At 37.5% G+C, this 15,477-nt stretch overlaps 1 protein-coding gene across 6 annotated transcripts in view; it reads right to left on the reverse strand.

Moving 5' to 3' along the window:
• LOC150081834 (uncharacterized) overlaps positions 1-15,477 on the reverse strand; it is a 173,329-nt gene that overhangs the window by 39,148 nt on the left and 118,704 nt on the right. For all 6 annotated transcript variants that reach the window (XR_016547254.1, XM_090378925.1, XM_090378923.1 and 3 more), the window contains exon 8: positions 11,699-11,891. Coding sequence is in view for 5 of the 6 variants with exons in the window: in XM_090378925.1 (XP_090235051.1) it covers positions 11,699-11,891 (193 nt within the window). In the remaining variant the exon portion in view is untranslated. The remainder of the gene's footprint in view (positions 1-11,698; positions 11,892-15,477) is intronic.

Here is a 15,477-nt window from a genome sequence, read left to right on the forward strand (position 1 = left end):
CCCACAGAATCAAAATTTCAGCAGCCTGGAAAGCAAGGCAATGGAGATTTCCAGGACTGCTGGGAGTCATAGTAGAACAAGTAAATACATGGGCTGTGTTAGGATATAAGAGTAGAAACAGGTGCATGTATACTTGCATGTACACCAATGCTAGGAGTATAGTTAATAAATTTGATGAGCTTGAAGTGCTAGTCAAGACATCGAAGGCAGATATTATTGGGATATCAGAGACATGGTGTCACACAGGCATAAGCAGTGCAGAATTGGAATTTGGGGAGTACAGTGTGTACAGAAAGGATAGACACGACAGGAGGGGAGGAGGAGTTGTGTTGTTAGTTAAGAAACACATAAAATCTAAGGAAGTGCATCCAATTGATGTTGGTGGACAATGCAATGTCGAGTCTGTTTGGTGTGACCTAAGCACTGGGAAAGGAAAAATAAGAGTAGGTGTGTGTTATAGGCCTAGTGAATCTGATGAATATAATGAGCAATTGTGCAGAAAAACAGAGTGGGCCAGTAAATCAGAATGTCTTATAATGGGGGATTTTAACTTTCCAGATATTGACTGGAACTTGTGGATTGGTCACTCGCACACTAGCAAGACTTTTGTGGATTTATTGGATGACTGTTTTCTACAGCAACATGTTCAAGAGGCAACCAAAGGGAGTAATACTCTTTATCTGATTATCAGCAGTGATTATTCATGCATTAAGAATTTGTAGATAAAGGAATCGCTGGGTGACAGTGATCACAATGCACTGATTTGGGAATTACTTAAAGATGTAACTACTATCAAGGATAAAGGGAAGGGCTTTTGCTTTCGTAAAGTGACTACAGGGATCTCAGGCAGTTTTTAAATTCTGTACAGTGGGATCAACTGATGATGTTGCCAATGTTGAATTCTAAATAGGAAGCTTTCAGGGACTTAATTTTGGAGGCTACTAGGCTTTTCATTCCAACTAAGAAATACTGTTCAAGGTTTAGGCCTAATTGGATGTCAGATGAATTAATCAGGCTCATGGCAGAGAAGAAAATGTATGGGATGCATATAAAGTTTCAGGTGACACAGAAGCCTATGACAGATAGAAGCTAATCTTTATTTAATCAAGTCACAAAGGAGGTTAGGCAGGTGAAGGCAGATTATGAGAAATCTTTGGCAAAGGATGCAAAGAAAAACAGCAATGAGTTCTTTACTTATGTAAACTCTAGATGGAGAGGGATGAATCAGATTGGTCCACTTAACATGGATGGGTTGACTATTGATGATCATGCTCAGGTAGCTGATAAACTGAATGAGTATTTTGCATCTACATTCACACATGACGAGTTATTCAATGAGGGGAGTGCCAAAAGTTTATCAAACTAACAGGGAGCCAAGTGATTTTGTAATAAATGAGAGCAAAGTGGAGGAGAAATTGTTGAAGTTAAACATAAAAAAGGCACCTGGGATGGACGGGATTTATCCAGTTATATTAAAGGAGGCAGCAAAGGAAGTAAGCAAACCCTTAGCCATAATTATGAGAGCTTCCTTGGACTCAGGGGAGGTCCCCATGGACTGGAGGTGTGCAAATGTATCACCAATTCACAAAGGTGGTTCAAAAGGTGACACAAGTAACTATAGACCTGTTAGTTTAACTTGTGTTCTGGGGGAAATAATGGAATTACTGGTTAAAGAAGCACTGCAGGATCAACTAGGCAAGACTGCAGTAATATTTAAGACACAGCATGGGTTTGTTAAAGGGAGGTCTTGTCTGACCAATTTGATTGGATACTATGGTGTGGTCACAAAGGAAGTGAATGCCAAAAATAATTTTGATATCATATACAACAGACTCTTGATTTAACGGGATTGGATTAACCGGGACACTTCAAGATTCCAAATAAAAAAATCAACCAGATTATTGCAACCCCTGCTGTCTTCACACCCGCCACTCAAAAAAAAAAAAAAAAAAAAAAAGAGACCAAATGTTTAGTTTGTTTTAGTGCGTCGCGTCGAATGTTGTGTCCATTGCACCGCAAAAGGATAAAATATTTTTTCGTTATTTATGTCAGGGATGGCTGAATTTTTTTTTTTAATAGTAACTTTTTTATTTTTTGTTTAGAAATCGCAAAAATGATGGGCAAATGCATAAGTTGTGCTTTCATTTAAACAAAAACTTGAAATTATGCAAAAGTTTGAAAACGGTGCACCGTTAAATCTCCAAAGAACCGTTATAATGTTGGTGACCAAACCATATGCGACATTGTAAAAATTAAACAGAAGTACCGTATTGGACACGCGAGTAGTGCATGGTAAGTTTTTCATTTTTTATCTAACGCCATGCTTTTTACGTAGGTTGCTGAACATTTTTCGATACAGTAAGTCCACGACTTACGTAGCTTCAGACTTGTTACGTTATTTATATTTTTTTTATATGACTGAAGGTTTCAGTGAAGGAGACACACATTTCACCATAATAACGTAAAAACCCACATAATTCCAGCTATCTGTATTATCGCAAATGCAATAAGATCAAGTTTACTACCAATTTATAATAGATTGCATTAACAGAAAAGCCCAATAACCCGGAAAGTGCAAATTGTTTTTATTGTTTTATGGCAGTGACCCCCGAAATGTACTTTAGTAAAATGTGAGTTCGCGTGGGGTGATAATAGTGAGCTTTCGCCTTAACCCTGTGAAGTTCTTTTCAGAAAATTTTATTTTGACTGTTATCATGGTGCCGATTAAGAGAGAGCAACATTGGTATAAGTAAATCTATCAAGAAAAGGAAAGAAGCGATCGAGTTGGATCAGAAAATTAAAATAAACAGGATGTATGAAAATGGCCAAACATTAACAAGTATCACGCAGAATTCAAATTTGTCAGTGGCAACGGTGAACACAAAAAAGGAGAAAGACAGAATACGAGAAGCGGTCAGCACTAACGAAGGTCAACCATAATAATAACCAAGGCTATGAAATACAAATCAGTTTTTACATTTCAATAACATGCGTTTTTTCTTCCTTTTATGTTTTCTTATGTGCGAGTATCTTATGTGCCTCTGTCCCTGGATAGTAAATATATTTGATGAATTTGAGGTATTGCTCAAAACATCAAAGGCAGATATTGTTGGGATATCAGAGACGTGGTGTCACACAGATATAAGGGATGCAGAACTGGAATTTGGGGAGTACAACGTCTACAGAAAGGATAGACAGGATGGGAAAGGGGGAGGGGTTATGCTATTAGTTAAGAAACACATAAAAACCAAGGAAGTGAAGCCAGTCGACATCGCTGGACAGTGCAGTGTTGAGTCAGTTTGGTGTGACATAAGCATTGGGAGATCAAAATTGAGAGTAGGAGTGTGCTATAGGCCTAATGACTCTGATGAGTATAATAAGAAACTGTACAGGGAAATAGAGTGGGCCAGTAAATCAGAGAGTCTTATAATGGGAGATTTTAATTTCCCAGATATTGACTGGAATTTGGGGGCTGGTCACTCGCACACTAGCAAGGCTTTTGTGAATTTATTGGATGATTGTTTTCTACATCAGCATGTTCGGGAGACAACTAGAGGGAGGAATACTCTTGATTTGATTATCAGCAGTGATTCTTCATGCATTAAGAATCTGCAGATAAATGAACCACTAGGTGGCAGTAATCACAGTGTGCTGAAGTGGGATTTACTCAAAGAGGTAACTACCATTAGGGGTAAAGGGAAGGGTTATTGCTTTCGTAAAGGCGACTACGATGGACTGAGACAGTATTTAAATTCTATACAGTGGGACCAACTAATGATCCTACCAACAGCAAATGCAAAATGGGAAGCATTCAAAGAACTTATCTTGGAAGCTACTAGGCTTTACATATCAACTAAGAAATATTGTTCAAGGTTTAGGCCTAAATGGATGTCAGATGAACTAATGAGGCATATGGCAGAGAAGAAATATGCATGGGATACATACAAATTAACACATGACACAGAAGCCCATGATAGATACAAGTTGATCTGTAACCAAGTTACAAAGGAGGTTAGGCAGGCGAAGGCAGATTACGAGAAATCTTTGGTAAGGGATGCAAAGAAAAATAGCAAAGAGTTCTTTACTTATGTAAACTCTAGAAGGAAGGGGATGAATCAGATTGGCCCCCTTGTTATCGATGGGTCAACTGTTGATGATCCTGCTCAGGTAGCTAACAAACTAAATGAATATTTTGCATCGACATTCACACATGAGGAGTAATTTAGCGAGGGGAAAGCCAGAGGTGTATTCAACTCTAGCAGTAAGCTACAGAATCTTGAAATAACTGGGAGTAAAGTGGAGGAGAAACTGTTGAAGATAAACACAAGAAAGGACCCGGGGTGGATAGGATCTATCCAGTTATATTAAAGGAGGCAGCAAAGGAAGTAAGCAAACCCTTAGCCATAATTATGAGAGCTTCCTTGGACTCAGGGGAGGTACCCATAGACTGGAAATGTGCAAATGTGACCCCAATTCACAAAGGAGGATCAAAGGCTGACACAAGTAATTATAGACCTGTGAGCTTAACTTCTGTTCCAGGAAAATTAATGGAGGCACTAGTTAAAGAAGCACTGCAGGATCATTTAGAGAAGACTTCAGTTATAGCTCGGACACAGCATGGTTTTGTTAAGGGGAAGTCTTGCCTGACCAATTTGATTGGATACTATGATGCAGTCACAAAAGAACTGGATGCAGGGAATAACTTTGATATTATATACTTGGATCTTAGAAAGGCTTTTGATACTGTTGCACATGGAAGACTGCTACACAAATTGGAGCAGTGTAACATTGGAGGCAAATTGCTGCTATGGATAAAGGGGTGGTTGAGGGGGAGAAGACAGAGAGTGGTAATCAATGGACACTGCTCATCGTGGACTAATGTTATTAGTGGAGTCCCTCAGGGCTCAGTGTTGGGTCCATTATTGTTTTCTGTATTTATAAATGATATTGATGATGGTATATCAAGCTTGATGATGGTATATCAAGCTTAATGTCCAAGTTTGCAAACGATACAAAGGTTGGCAGGGTTGTCAAGGACACTACTGACACTATGCTGCTGCAACAGGATCTGGAAAGGTTGAGCAGATGGGCTGAGAGGTGGCAAATGAGGTTTAACATTGACAAATGTAAAGTACTACACATGGGAAACAGCAACCCCAGATCAACGTATCAACTCTGTGGTACTACACTGACAGTGGTAGAGAATGAAAGGGACTTGGGGGTGGTTGTGCAGGCAGATATGAAGTTCTCTGAGCAGCGCAGACGGGCTGCAAGAGTAGCTCATGGAGTATTGTCAATGATATACAGGAATTTTTCCAGCAGGGATAAGGAGGTGATTATTCCCTTGTATAAGGCAATGGTCAGGCCACACCTAGAGTACTGTATACAGTTCTGGAGGCCTCATTTCAAGAAGGATGTAGAGCTGCTGGAACGAGTACAGAGAAGGGCAACAAGATTAGTGAATGGAACAAAGGGGTGCTCTTACGAAGAAAGGCTTAAGTTTTGCAAATTACAGTGTCTGGAGACTAGGCACCAGCGAGGTGATCTGATAGAGGTGTACAAAGCCTTGAATGGTTTGAGCATGCTCAATGCTGATGGGATTCTTCCTCTAGCTCAGAAAAATCACCTGAGAGGGCATAAATTCAAATTGAGGAAAGACAGATGTAGGATAGACGTGCGGAAATTTGCCTTTAGCCAGCGGGTGGTTGGTTGGTGGAACAGACTTCCATCCCTTGTAGTGGAGGTTGATAGCCTAAATAAGTTTAAGGCTCAGCTGGACAGGTATTTTGAACGAACAGAGGGGTGAAGTGGAAGTGGGTTTTTTTTTTTTTTTTTTGGCTGATGCTGCATAAGCTTGCTTTCTTGCATCAAATGCCTCTACTAATGCTAATGCTAAAGTTTTTAATTGAACTAATTAAAAATATATAACTATTTTTCTTCATTCTTCTGAGGATATTATGTAGTTTTTGTAATTTTGGCATATTAAGGATATAGTAGCAATATTTTATTAGTCATTCTCGAGTTACACAAATCTCGACACGTAAGAAGTCCTGGAACACATTTTTTACATATGTCGGGGACTTACTGTATTTTTGGATTAACAGGGAAATCGATTATCTGGGAATATTTTTTTACCATCTATCCTGGAAAATCGAGTCTACTGTATTTGGATTTCAGGAAAGCTTTTGATACAATGGATAAAGGGATGGTTGAGTGGAAGACGACAGAGAGTGGTAATCAATCGACACTGCTCTTTGTGGACAAATGTTATTAGTGGAGTTCCCCAGGGTTAGGCCTGGGGAACTCCACTAATTCGGTGTTGGGCCCATTGTTGTTTTGAATATTTATCAGTGATATTGATATCAGGCTTAATGTCCAAGTTTGCAGATGATACAATGGTTGGCAGGGTTGTTAACGACAGTAAAGACAGTATGCTACTCCAACTGGATCTAGATAAGTTAGGCATTTTGGCTGAGAAGTGGCAACTGAAGTTTAAATTGACAAACGCAAAGTACTCCACATGGATAGCAATAACCTAAGAAAAACCTACCAATTGTGTGGTACTACACTCAGGGAAGTGGAAAGTGAAAATGACCTGGGGTAATTGTGCGGTCAAATATGAAGTTCACTGATCGGTGCAGATGGGCTGCCAGGGCAGGTCATAGAGTCTTGTCAATGATATATAAGAATTTTGCTAGGAGCGAAAGTGAGGTTATTATCCCATTATACAAGGCCACACCTACACTACTGCATACAGTTCTGGAGGCCTCATTTTAGGAAGGATGTAGAGTTGCTAGAACAAGATTGATGAAGGGAACAAAGGGGGTGCTCTTACCAAGAAAGGCTTAAGTTCTGCAAATTGAGCTGCCTGGATAGTAGGCACCAGTGAGGTGGACTGAGGTGCATAAGGCCTTGAATGGGATGAGCAAGCTGAATGCTGATGAAATTCTTCCTCTTGCTCAGATTAAGAACCTGAGGGGACATAGATTCAAATTGAGGAAAGACAGTTGTAGAATAGATGTGCGGAAATTTGCCTTTAGCCAGCGGGTAGTTGATTGGTGGAACAGACTTCCATCTTTTGTTGTAGAAGTTGGTAGCCTAAATAAATTTAAGGCTGAGCTGGACAGGCATTTGGAACGAATGGAGGGTTGAAATGCAAAGCTTTCTTTTTTTTTTTTTTTTTTTTTTTGGCTTGCTTCCTTGCATCGTATGCCTCTACTAATGCTAATGCTAAAATAGTCAGGTGGACTGACAAATGACTACTAAAGTTTAATATTGGAAAACTGCATTTTACGGTGTTTGGTTAAATGTGGCAGTAATTCTACAGTAAAGTATACTGGTGTGCAAAACTTAAGGACCAACACTATTTCTAAAGATTACAACCACAAACTCAAACGAAACAGCCTGTGGCGATTTGCATAACTGTGGCCATTCAGTAGAAAGCTGGTGCACATGCAAAAATTTGAATCATGATGAGAGAGCACACATAAACAGATAAAAGCAGCAGTTATGTGCAAATTACCGAATGGTGAGCACGATTGTTAAAGACATTTGATTGGTTTCATACAGTGCTATAGACAACGAAATGGCCAGTAGACAACATCTGGATGACTTTACCTGGGGTTGGATAATTGGGAAGCTCGAGTAAGGTCAAAATGTGAGGAGTGTGGCTGTAGAGTTCGGTATCGCCCATAGCATCATCTCACATGCTTGGTCGGCCTTCAGAATGATAGGTACAGCTGTTCAAAGGACCAGTGGTGGTCGTCCATGAAAATCAACATCCAATGATGACCGCTATATACTCCTACAGGCCAAGAGGGACCGACACCAGACAGTGGGTTCCACTGCAAACCAGCCGCACAGGATGCAGGATATTGTGGTTTACTGTGGCCAGGCGACTCCACAAAGGTGGACTGTTTGCCCGATGGCCCTTTGACACTGACCCTGTAACACCTGCCCATCGGACACACCATTTACATTGGTGCATCAAACACAGACTGGACAGCAGCAAAATGGGGTAAGGTACTCTTTACTGATGAGAGTAGATTCAGTCTCAGCAGTGATTCTGGACGTCAGCTAATCTGGCGAGAGGTTGATACAAGGAATCACCCCGCAAACATCACTGAAAGGAATCGATATGGCGATCATGGTGTTATCGTCTGGGCAGACGTTATCTTGGATGGACGTACACAACTCCAGATACTGGAAGACGGTACTGTAAGTGGTGCATGCTACTGTACCGAGGTAATCCTTCCCCATGTGCATCTGTTCCGAGGTGCCATTGTCCCTGAATTCATGTTTATGGATGATAATGCCACACCCCGTCGCACTGCAGCTGTTGATATGCTTTTGGAAAGTCAGGAACTGTTCGTATGGATTGGCCTGCCATTCCCTTGATCTAAATCCCATCGACCACATATGGGACACTCTGGGAAGACACCTAGTGGCATCCACACCCACCAGAAAATGTTCACCAGCTGAAGATGGCACTGACAGAGGAATGGATGATGTTACCGTAAGAACTTAACAACATTGTTCTAAGTATGGACACGCAGTGCAAGGCCTGCAGCGATATTAGGGATGGCCATATCTCCTACTGAGAACCACCTCTTCCCTTTGTTCCATCTTTGGCAGTGATATATCTGTATAATGGCAGCCAGTGCTACATTGCTATTTTTGAATAAAGTCCCTCTGTACCGTTTTGTTTCCGTTGTTGTATCGTTGTTGTTTCCTTCATCATTTCTGTACTTCATGAGGTTCTCCTGTGGTATGCTTTTCCCATATCCAGGCCACTCCTATGAGAAGTTACAGGTGAAAACCTGACTGGTCCTTATGTTTTGCACACCAGTGTACTACTTGGGTAGGATTAAACTCAAGACAGTTGATAATGAAAAGCTATAATAGCCATACAATCTGATATGACATTTTCTGAACAGTGTAGAGAGACTGACAGAGAAACTGAAGAGGTTTTGTGAATGATATACAGGAACTTTGCAATTAGGGATAAAGAAGTGATATTTCCATTATATAAAGCAATGGTTAAACCACATCTTCAATATTCCATACAGGCTCGGAAATCCAATTTTAGGAAAGATGTGGACCTGTGGAGAAATCACACAAAAGGGCAAAATTGTTAAGAACACAAATGTGTATTTTTATTGAGAGAGAGAGTGTGTCAATCTTTACACTTAGGCAGATGACACATTGGTGGAGGGGGGGTTTCATTTGATAGGGAATAACAGCAAAACAAATGTCCAAAAAATTTTATTTAGTCAAAAAGTCAATGAGTATTGGAATAATTTGTTTTATTTGCAAAAATAAAATTTCTTAAAAGCCTTAGATGTGTTTTAATTGAACAAGCGATATGAATCTTGAAGAATAGCTCTAAACAAAGACCAACAATAAATCTGTTCCACTTGCAAAACTTAGATGCTAGGATTGAAGAAAAAAGGAAGGAATCATTTATAACACACACACACACACAAAATGAAAAGTTTTTTTTTATACTCAATCAATCATCATATGTACTACCCAAATTAGCTCTATAATAACAAGGCAACCTGTGTAGTTTTTGGCAGGAAACATGGCTTAGCATCAACATGCAGTGTGTTTCCTGATGTCAATCAAGCAGCATATCTCACTTTGCTCACCAACTAAACTTTTCCAAGTCCATATTCAGAAAAGTTTCAGTTTTAGTATGATGACTTATGAATTGTGATGTGCATTATTTATTTAATATCTCTTTAAAGAATATGAGAGTCTGAAGAAAGGTGTTCAACTTACATGCTACTTAGGCAAGCTTCCTGTGGTTGTATAGTACAAAATTCACAACTGCAAAATATTTAATATGAGCAGTAACACATTTCATAAAATGCAACAATAGTCGGTAGATATGTTACTGGCAAAGTGTAGAGTCCTAGATGCCTGCAAAGTATGGAGTAAACTTTTTTTTGTATTAGTACTTATAACAAACATTATTCATTTTAACACAGTTCCCTTAAAAGGCATATGGGATGGAAGTATTTCCCCCATATACCTTTTAAGGGAACTGCAATTCACAGTTCCTGACTTTTATACAAAGACATACCTCTACTTACATAACTGATACTGTTATGTAAGTGAATCCCAGTTCCTGACTTTTATACAGGGCATAGGAGATGCACTCTCCCATATTTCTTTGTTAAAATGAATATTTTATGGGTGATGGAGTAGTATTTTTCTCACAGGCTGATGTATAAATGTCAGAAGCTGCTCATATAACAGTATCAGTTACATAAATTAATTACAGTTCCCAACTTTTATACGAGGGCATATGGAGGAAATACTACTACTCCCCGCCCCCATGCCCGTAAAAAAATTGAAATTTGATTCAATTAAGTTGTCATTTCATATTCCTTCAATTCTTGCACAAGATATGGGGGTAACAGTTTTTCTCCATATGCCTTTGTATTAATGTCAAGAACAGTGATTCTCTTATATGAATCATAGGGTGATTAAAACAAGTTTATTTCCTACTTTGCCAGGCATTCTATACATTGTCTAGGCATTTTATCTAATGCCTGAGATCACACTTTACTGGTAACAGATGCATGTCAGCCTAGTTTTTGACAGCCATACTTCTCCAATTCAAACACAATTATGCAGACTGAAAACCAAAACTATACTGGGGAATTTTAAAATTCACTTTTCATCACAATACTAGTTATCTTAATTTTATATACATTTGTGACATCAGAGGGTTTGTCAAGAGCCATGGACCCTTAAAAACTTGTTAGCAGCTATCAGTAGCAATTTGTTTCAGTTTCAAAAATGCTGCAATAGCTAATTTATTTTTTGATTTTACAAAATTTAATTAATTGAATGATATGCATTTTAAGTAACAGAAAAAATCAAATTCATAATTCTGTTCATCTAATGCAGCACATAATGAGAGCAGAATATCTTTCACATATATTTGTTTCATTTTTGCACTAACTTAATGAAAGCCATATCTTACTGGTTCCAGAGCTATTACTCTTCATCATTAACCACCAAGACTTATGCCACAATACAGTGCTTCTGATGATTAATTTCATAATGGTCAGCATCATCAGACATCATAAAAACACAAGAGAATTTCAAAATGCTTCATGTATGAAGACAGAACAATACTAGAGAAATATTAGATGCCATGGTGATCTGGAAACTGGGATTTACTGCACCCCAGCTTTCAGCAGTCTTCAGTCTATTATGTGCTGTGGTGCAAGTTAATTCTAGAAATTCATTTTGTAAAAAGTTATAATTATATGTTAACATTTTTTTTGGATGTGTCTATACATTCCAAAAAATGTTGCTCCATCACTAACAGAACCAGTTATTTTAAATTTATTAACCAATTCATACACAAATTGTTTCCTCTACAGATCCAGATGGAAATTTGTAATTACATTGTTCTATTACTTTCCTTGGATTCAAAGTGTTGCTACTAACATACATTCATGTACCTTAACCATTAATAATGTTAATATTAAAATAATAATAATAATTACCATTATTTCCACAAAATAGGTAGAACTTTTACAGACACTTGTAATAATGCCCATCCTATTATGTGTTATAAATTATGGATGTTTAATTATGCATGGACATTCAGTAAACTAAACATTATTACTGTTATCAATTCACACATTTATCTAAAGGTCTGGATTTCAGTAAATACCTATCTAATCCAGATGGCTCACTACTGAACAATTCTGCTGGAACAGTTAAAGGAGCTTTTTCTGGTAAAAGGTCTCTCAATGGCTGTTTTGCTTCCAAATGTCTTTCAATTTCTTCAGATGTCATATGTCCATCACCATGGTGACTGAGGGGAACTGGATCAAGAAGAGCTAAAGTTTGTTGTACTTGTGGTGCTGTCAAATATAAGAATGCATAAAATAATGTGAATTTAGCAGCTTTTTAAAGAAATAGCAAAGGTCATACAATTTTGTGGGCAAATGATCAAAATGCTGTGTGTTTGCGTGCGTAAAGAGATCCCTTATTACAGCATTACAAAAAAGAAATCTAATAACAAGCATTTAAATAGAGTAAACCCTATATATTTGCAAGGGATTATTTTTAGAAAATATCCAGTAAATATTAATGTAGTGAGCCTCTATGGAAAATAAGAGTTAGTTTACCAGATATGTGGGATCTATCTGAATGACTAGTGACAAAGAAAAAAAAAAAGTGGTTAGGTTGAATGTAACTTTTATACTGCATTCCATTTCAATGTATCTGCTGTATTTGAAACCTTTTTTAGTTCATGTTTATTCAAACTTTCTAAGACAAAGCATATTACAGTGAGATATAAAATAATTTTGTGATTTTATATATTTTTCATAACCAAAATTATGTACTTATAATGAATGAGTTGTAGACTACATGGCAAAGAACAATATGAATGAAAATGTAAACACCACTTTCTTCATGTATGAAATAAACAAATTTACTTAGAGTCTGATACCTGACATCAATGTTTGCAGAAAATAAATTTCAAAAAAGTTGTATGTTCTGAAAACATAACTTTACAAGGGCAAACAATTAAGAGAATTAACCAAAAAATTTGATGCATATACAAAAGCATAAATCACGCAAAATGACACTGTTGCTGTCCAACAGGCCAAAACAAAATTACGTAGAGAAAGTTGTATTTATTTTTTCATTCATATTGTTCTGTAAGATTTGAAAATCTTACAAAAAATAAAATATTTTTTTAGACTTTGGAAGTTAGTTTTCCTTTTTGGATTCTTGCCGTTAGTAGGATAATATGGTAATAGCGTCAGTTTCAGTAACAAGAATTATTCAGTAAGAATTGTAAAATTAGTGGGTAGTAGTAATGAAAAACAGAGCCATTAGCATAACTTCCGTTGTAAGCAGGGAATAGACGGTGAATACTACGGCAAAAGCAGCAAGTGGTTTTGCGAAACAAACAAGTTAATGTTTATGCAAGGTCAAAATAGTAGGGCAATTTACTTCAGTCGCAGACCGGAAGTTGGTTCTTAAACGCACACACAAGTTTCCAAAAATAGATGCTGTGGTCACTAATGTCACTTTTTGTGGTTTTAGAACGCTATGGAGACAAGGCGTTATTATGTGAAGGGTAAAGTGTTGTTTTTGGACAGCCGGCTACTTCAAAGAACACACCGGATGGCCGCCGATCCAACAGGTTTTAAAATAGGGGTGTATTGATCACGTGCTACTGGGCCGGCGGAATAAGGGGTTTTCCAACAAATGGAATGAGATAGAATCCGAAAGTAAATGTAAGATTGGTAGAAGTCACTGGGAAATGGGCGTGGCGAAATCGGCAGTAAGAGGTAGGAAAAAGGCAGTGAAAGAGTTGCAAAAACACACTAAGTTGGGATTTGACGGTGTGAATGAAAATGGTTTAGGAGGACACTAATTTGAGAATTTGGCGGTGTGAGTAAGAATGGTTTAGTCAGACACAAGTTTAGATTTTGGTCGGTGCTAGTAAGAATGGTTTAGTCAGACACAGTTTAGATTTTGGTCGGTGCTAGTAAGAATGGGTTAGTCGTTGAGAAAGTCAGAGTTTTTTTTTGAGTGGAACATAGTCAATGTTGGCTCTTTGAGACGTCTAGGAGTTGGGAAGAAATATGTGGAAGACAAAACGAGTCTCTCACAAGGAAAGGGTAGACTCAAATCTGCCGTTAAAGACCAAGATTCCTGAAATCTTGGAAAGCAAAGTGCTGGAATCGGATGGAATCGGAACCCCGACCGACATGATAGTAGCCATTCCGGAACAGGAGAAGTGCATCAAGCGGGCTGAATAAAATGAAGCCGAAACCTCCTGGCAGCACAACTACCAGTGCCTAATTCTTCAAGAATAGTAAGATGTCGCCCAGATAGTGAAGATAAGCTGTACCTGATAGGAAGGATGAAAGATGACACCCCGCCGAGTTCTACAAGTAAGTCGCTAGTTTGTAGTACATAGTACCTTCACATACACAAAGAACTGTAGAAACCCAGTAAATTGGTCAGCATGACTTTAGAAATGCCTAATTGTAAAGATAGTTTAGTGAAGAATCAGGAAGGAAGAACATTAAAAAGAGGGAGATTTATTAGATATAAGATATTTAGAATGTTGGATATATGATAACGCAGCAAGGGACAGAATGGAATTGATGTTAATCATTAATTGTTATTAATGGTATTTAAATGAAGCAGTATTAAACATATGCAGGATGGAATAGAATGGAATTAATATTTCCTGTTAATAGTATTTAATTGGTGCAGTACTAAATATATGTAGAAAGGAATGGATGGATTTGATATTTTTTTACTAATGGTATTTAGAGGATGCAGGATAAAATATATTAACAAAGGAAGGGATTGATATTAGCTTGTTGATGATTTTTCCTGAAGTATGAATATGATGTATATATACACATGTAGGTGAGACCAAATCATGTTGTCATATGTATGAATTCAATTATTATTTGGTTTTAATTATGTTCATGTAAATATGTATAATAAACTGATTTTTTTATACAATATTTGTGTGTGTCTTTTGTTGTTCTGGGTACAAGCCTATCCAAAGGGAACTAAACACATTAAGGAGCTTTCCCCTTGAACTTAGAATTTTCTGTGAAGCAATAGTCAGATGTGAAAGTGGGGAGGTATTGTAAAGGGGAGTTGTTTAAATAAAGGATAGATAAATAAAATATATATATACATATAAATATCCCCCCCCTCCCACAGTTCCTTGTCATATAATGGTCTACAACTCATTCATTATAAGTACTATAATTTTGGCAGAAAAGTAAACTTTCCAAAAATACACATTTTCTGGACCATCTTATATACTACATTCAAACTCTGCATCTCCTATATCAAAATACAGCATTTGGAGACTTTACAAATAGCCCAACTCCCAGTTTGATTATTATGCTCCTGGCATTATTGTACAATGCAAGTGTCTGCCTCTTTGTAACATTAACACAACCTTGTAAGAGATCATCATCAACTTCCATTTGGAAATGCAATAGTTTTAGCATTCTCTAGACCAGAGGTCAACAATTAGTTTTATTTATGGTCCATATTAGAAACAACGTAACTCATCCTTATCGCTATTAGGAAAAAATCTTTCTGCAGTCCAGATCCCATAATAACATTTTTATTTCCTTTTATTACAGAACACTTATCATTACTGTAAACTGCGAAGAAAGTCCATTCAGTGTAACATATTTGGTATGCTTTAGTATTAGTAATGGCCACACGGTGCAAGGAAGCCTATGGCTTATGCTGCACCAGCCAAAAAAATAAAATAAAATAACAAAAAAATCCATAAAATAAAATAATAAGAATAAACACAAATTAATAATAATAATAATTAATAAGAGAAAAGGAAATGCAACCTATGCATTTTCCTAATCCCATAGGTAATTATCCAGCTGACCTTTGAATTTCCCCAGATTGTCAGCCTCTATGATCAAGTATGAT

This window comes from Mastigoproctus giganteus, chromosome 8 (assembly GCF_048544385.1).
Source record: "Mastigoproctus giganteus isolate SK-2022 chromosome 8, ASM4854438v1, whole genome shotgun sequence".
Classification (NCBI taxonomy): Eukaryota; Metazoa; Arthropoda; class Arachnida; order Uropygi; family Thelyphonidae; genus Mastigoproctus; species Mastigoproctus giganteus.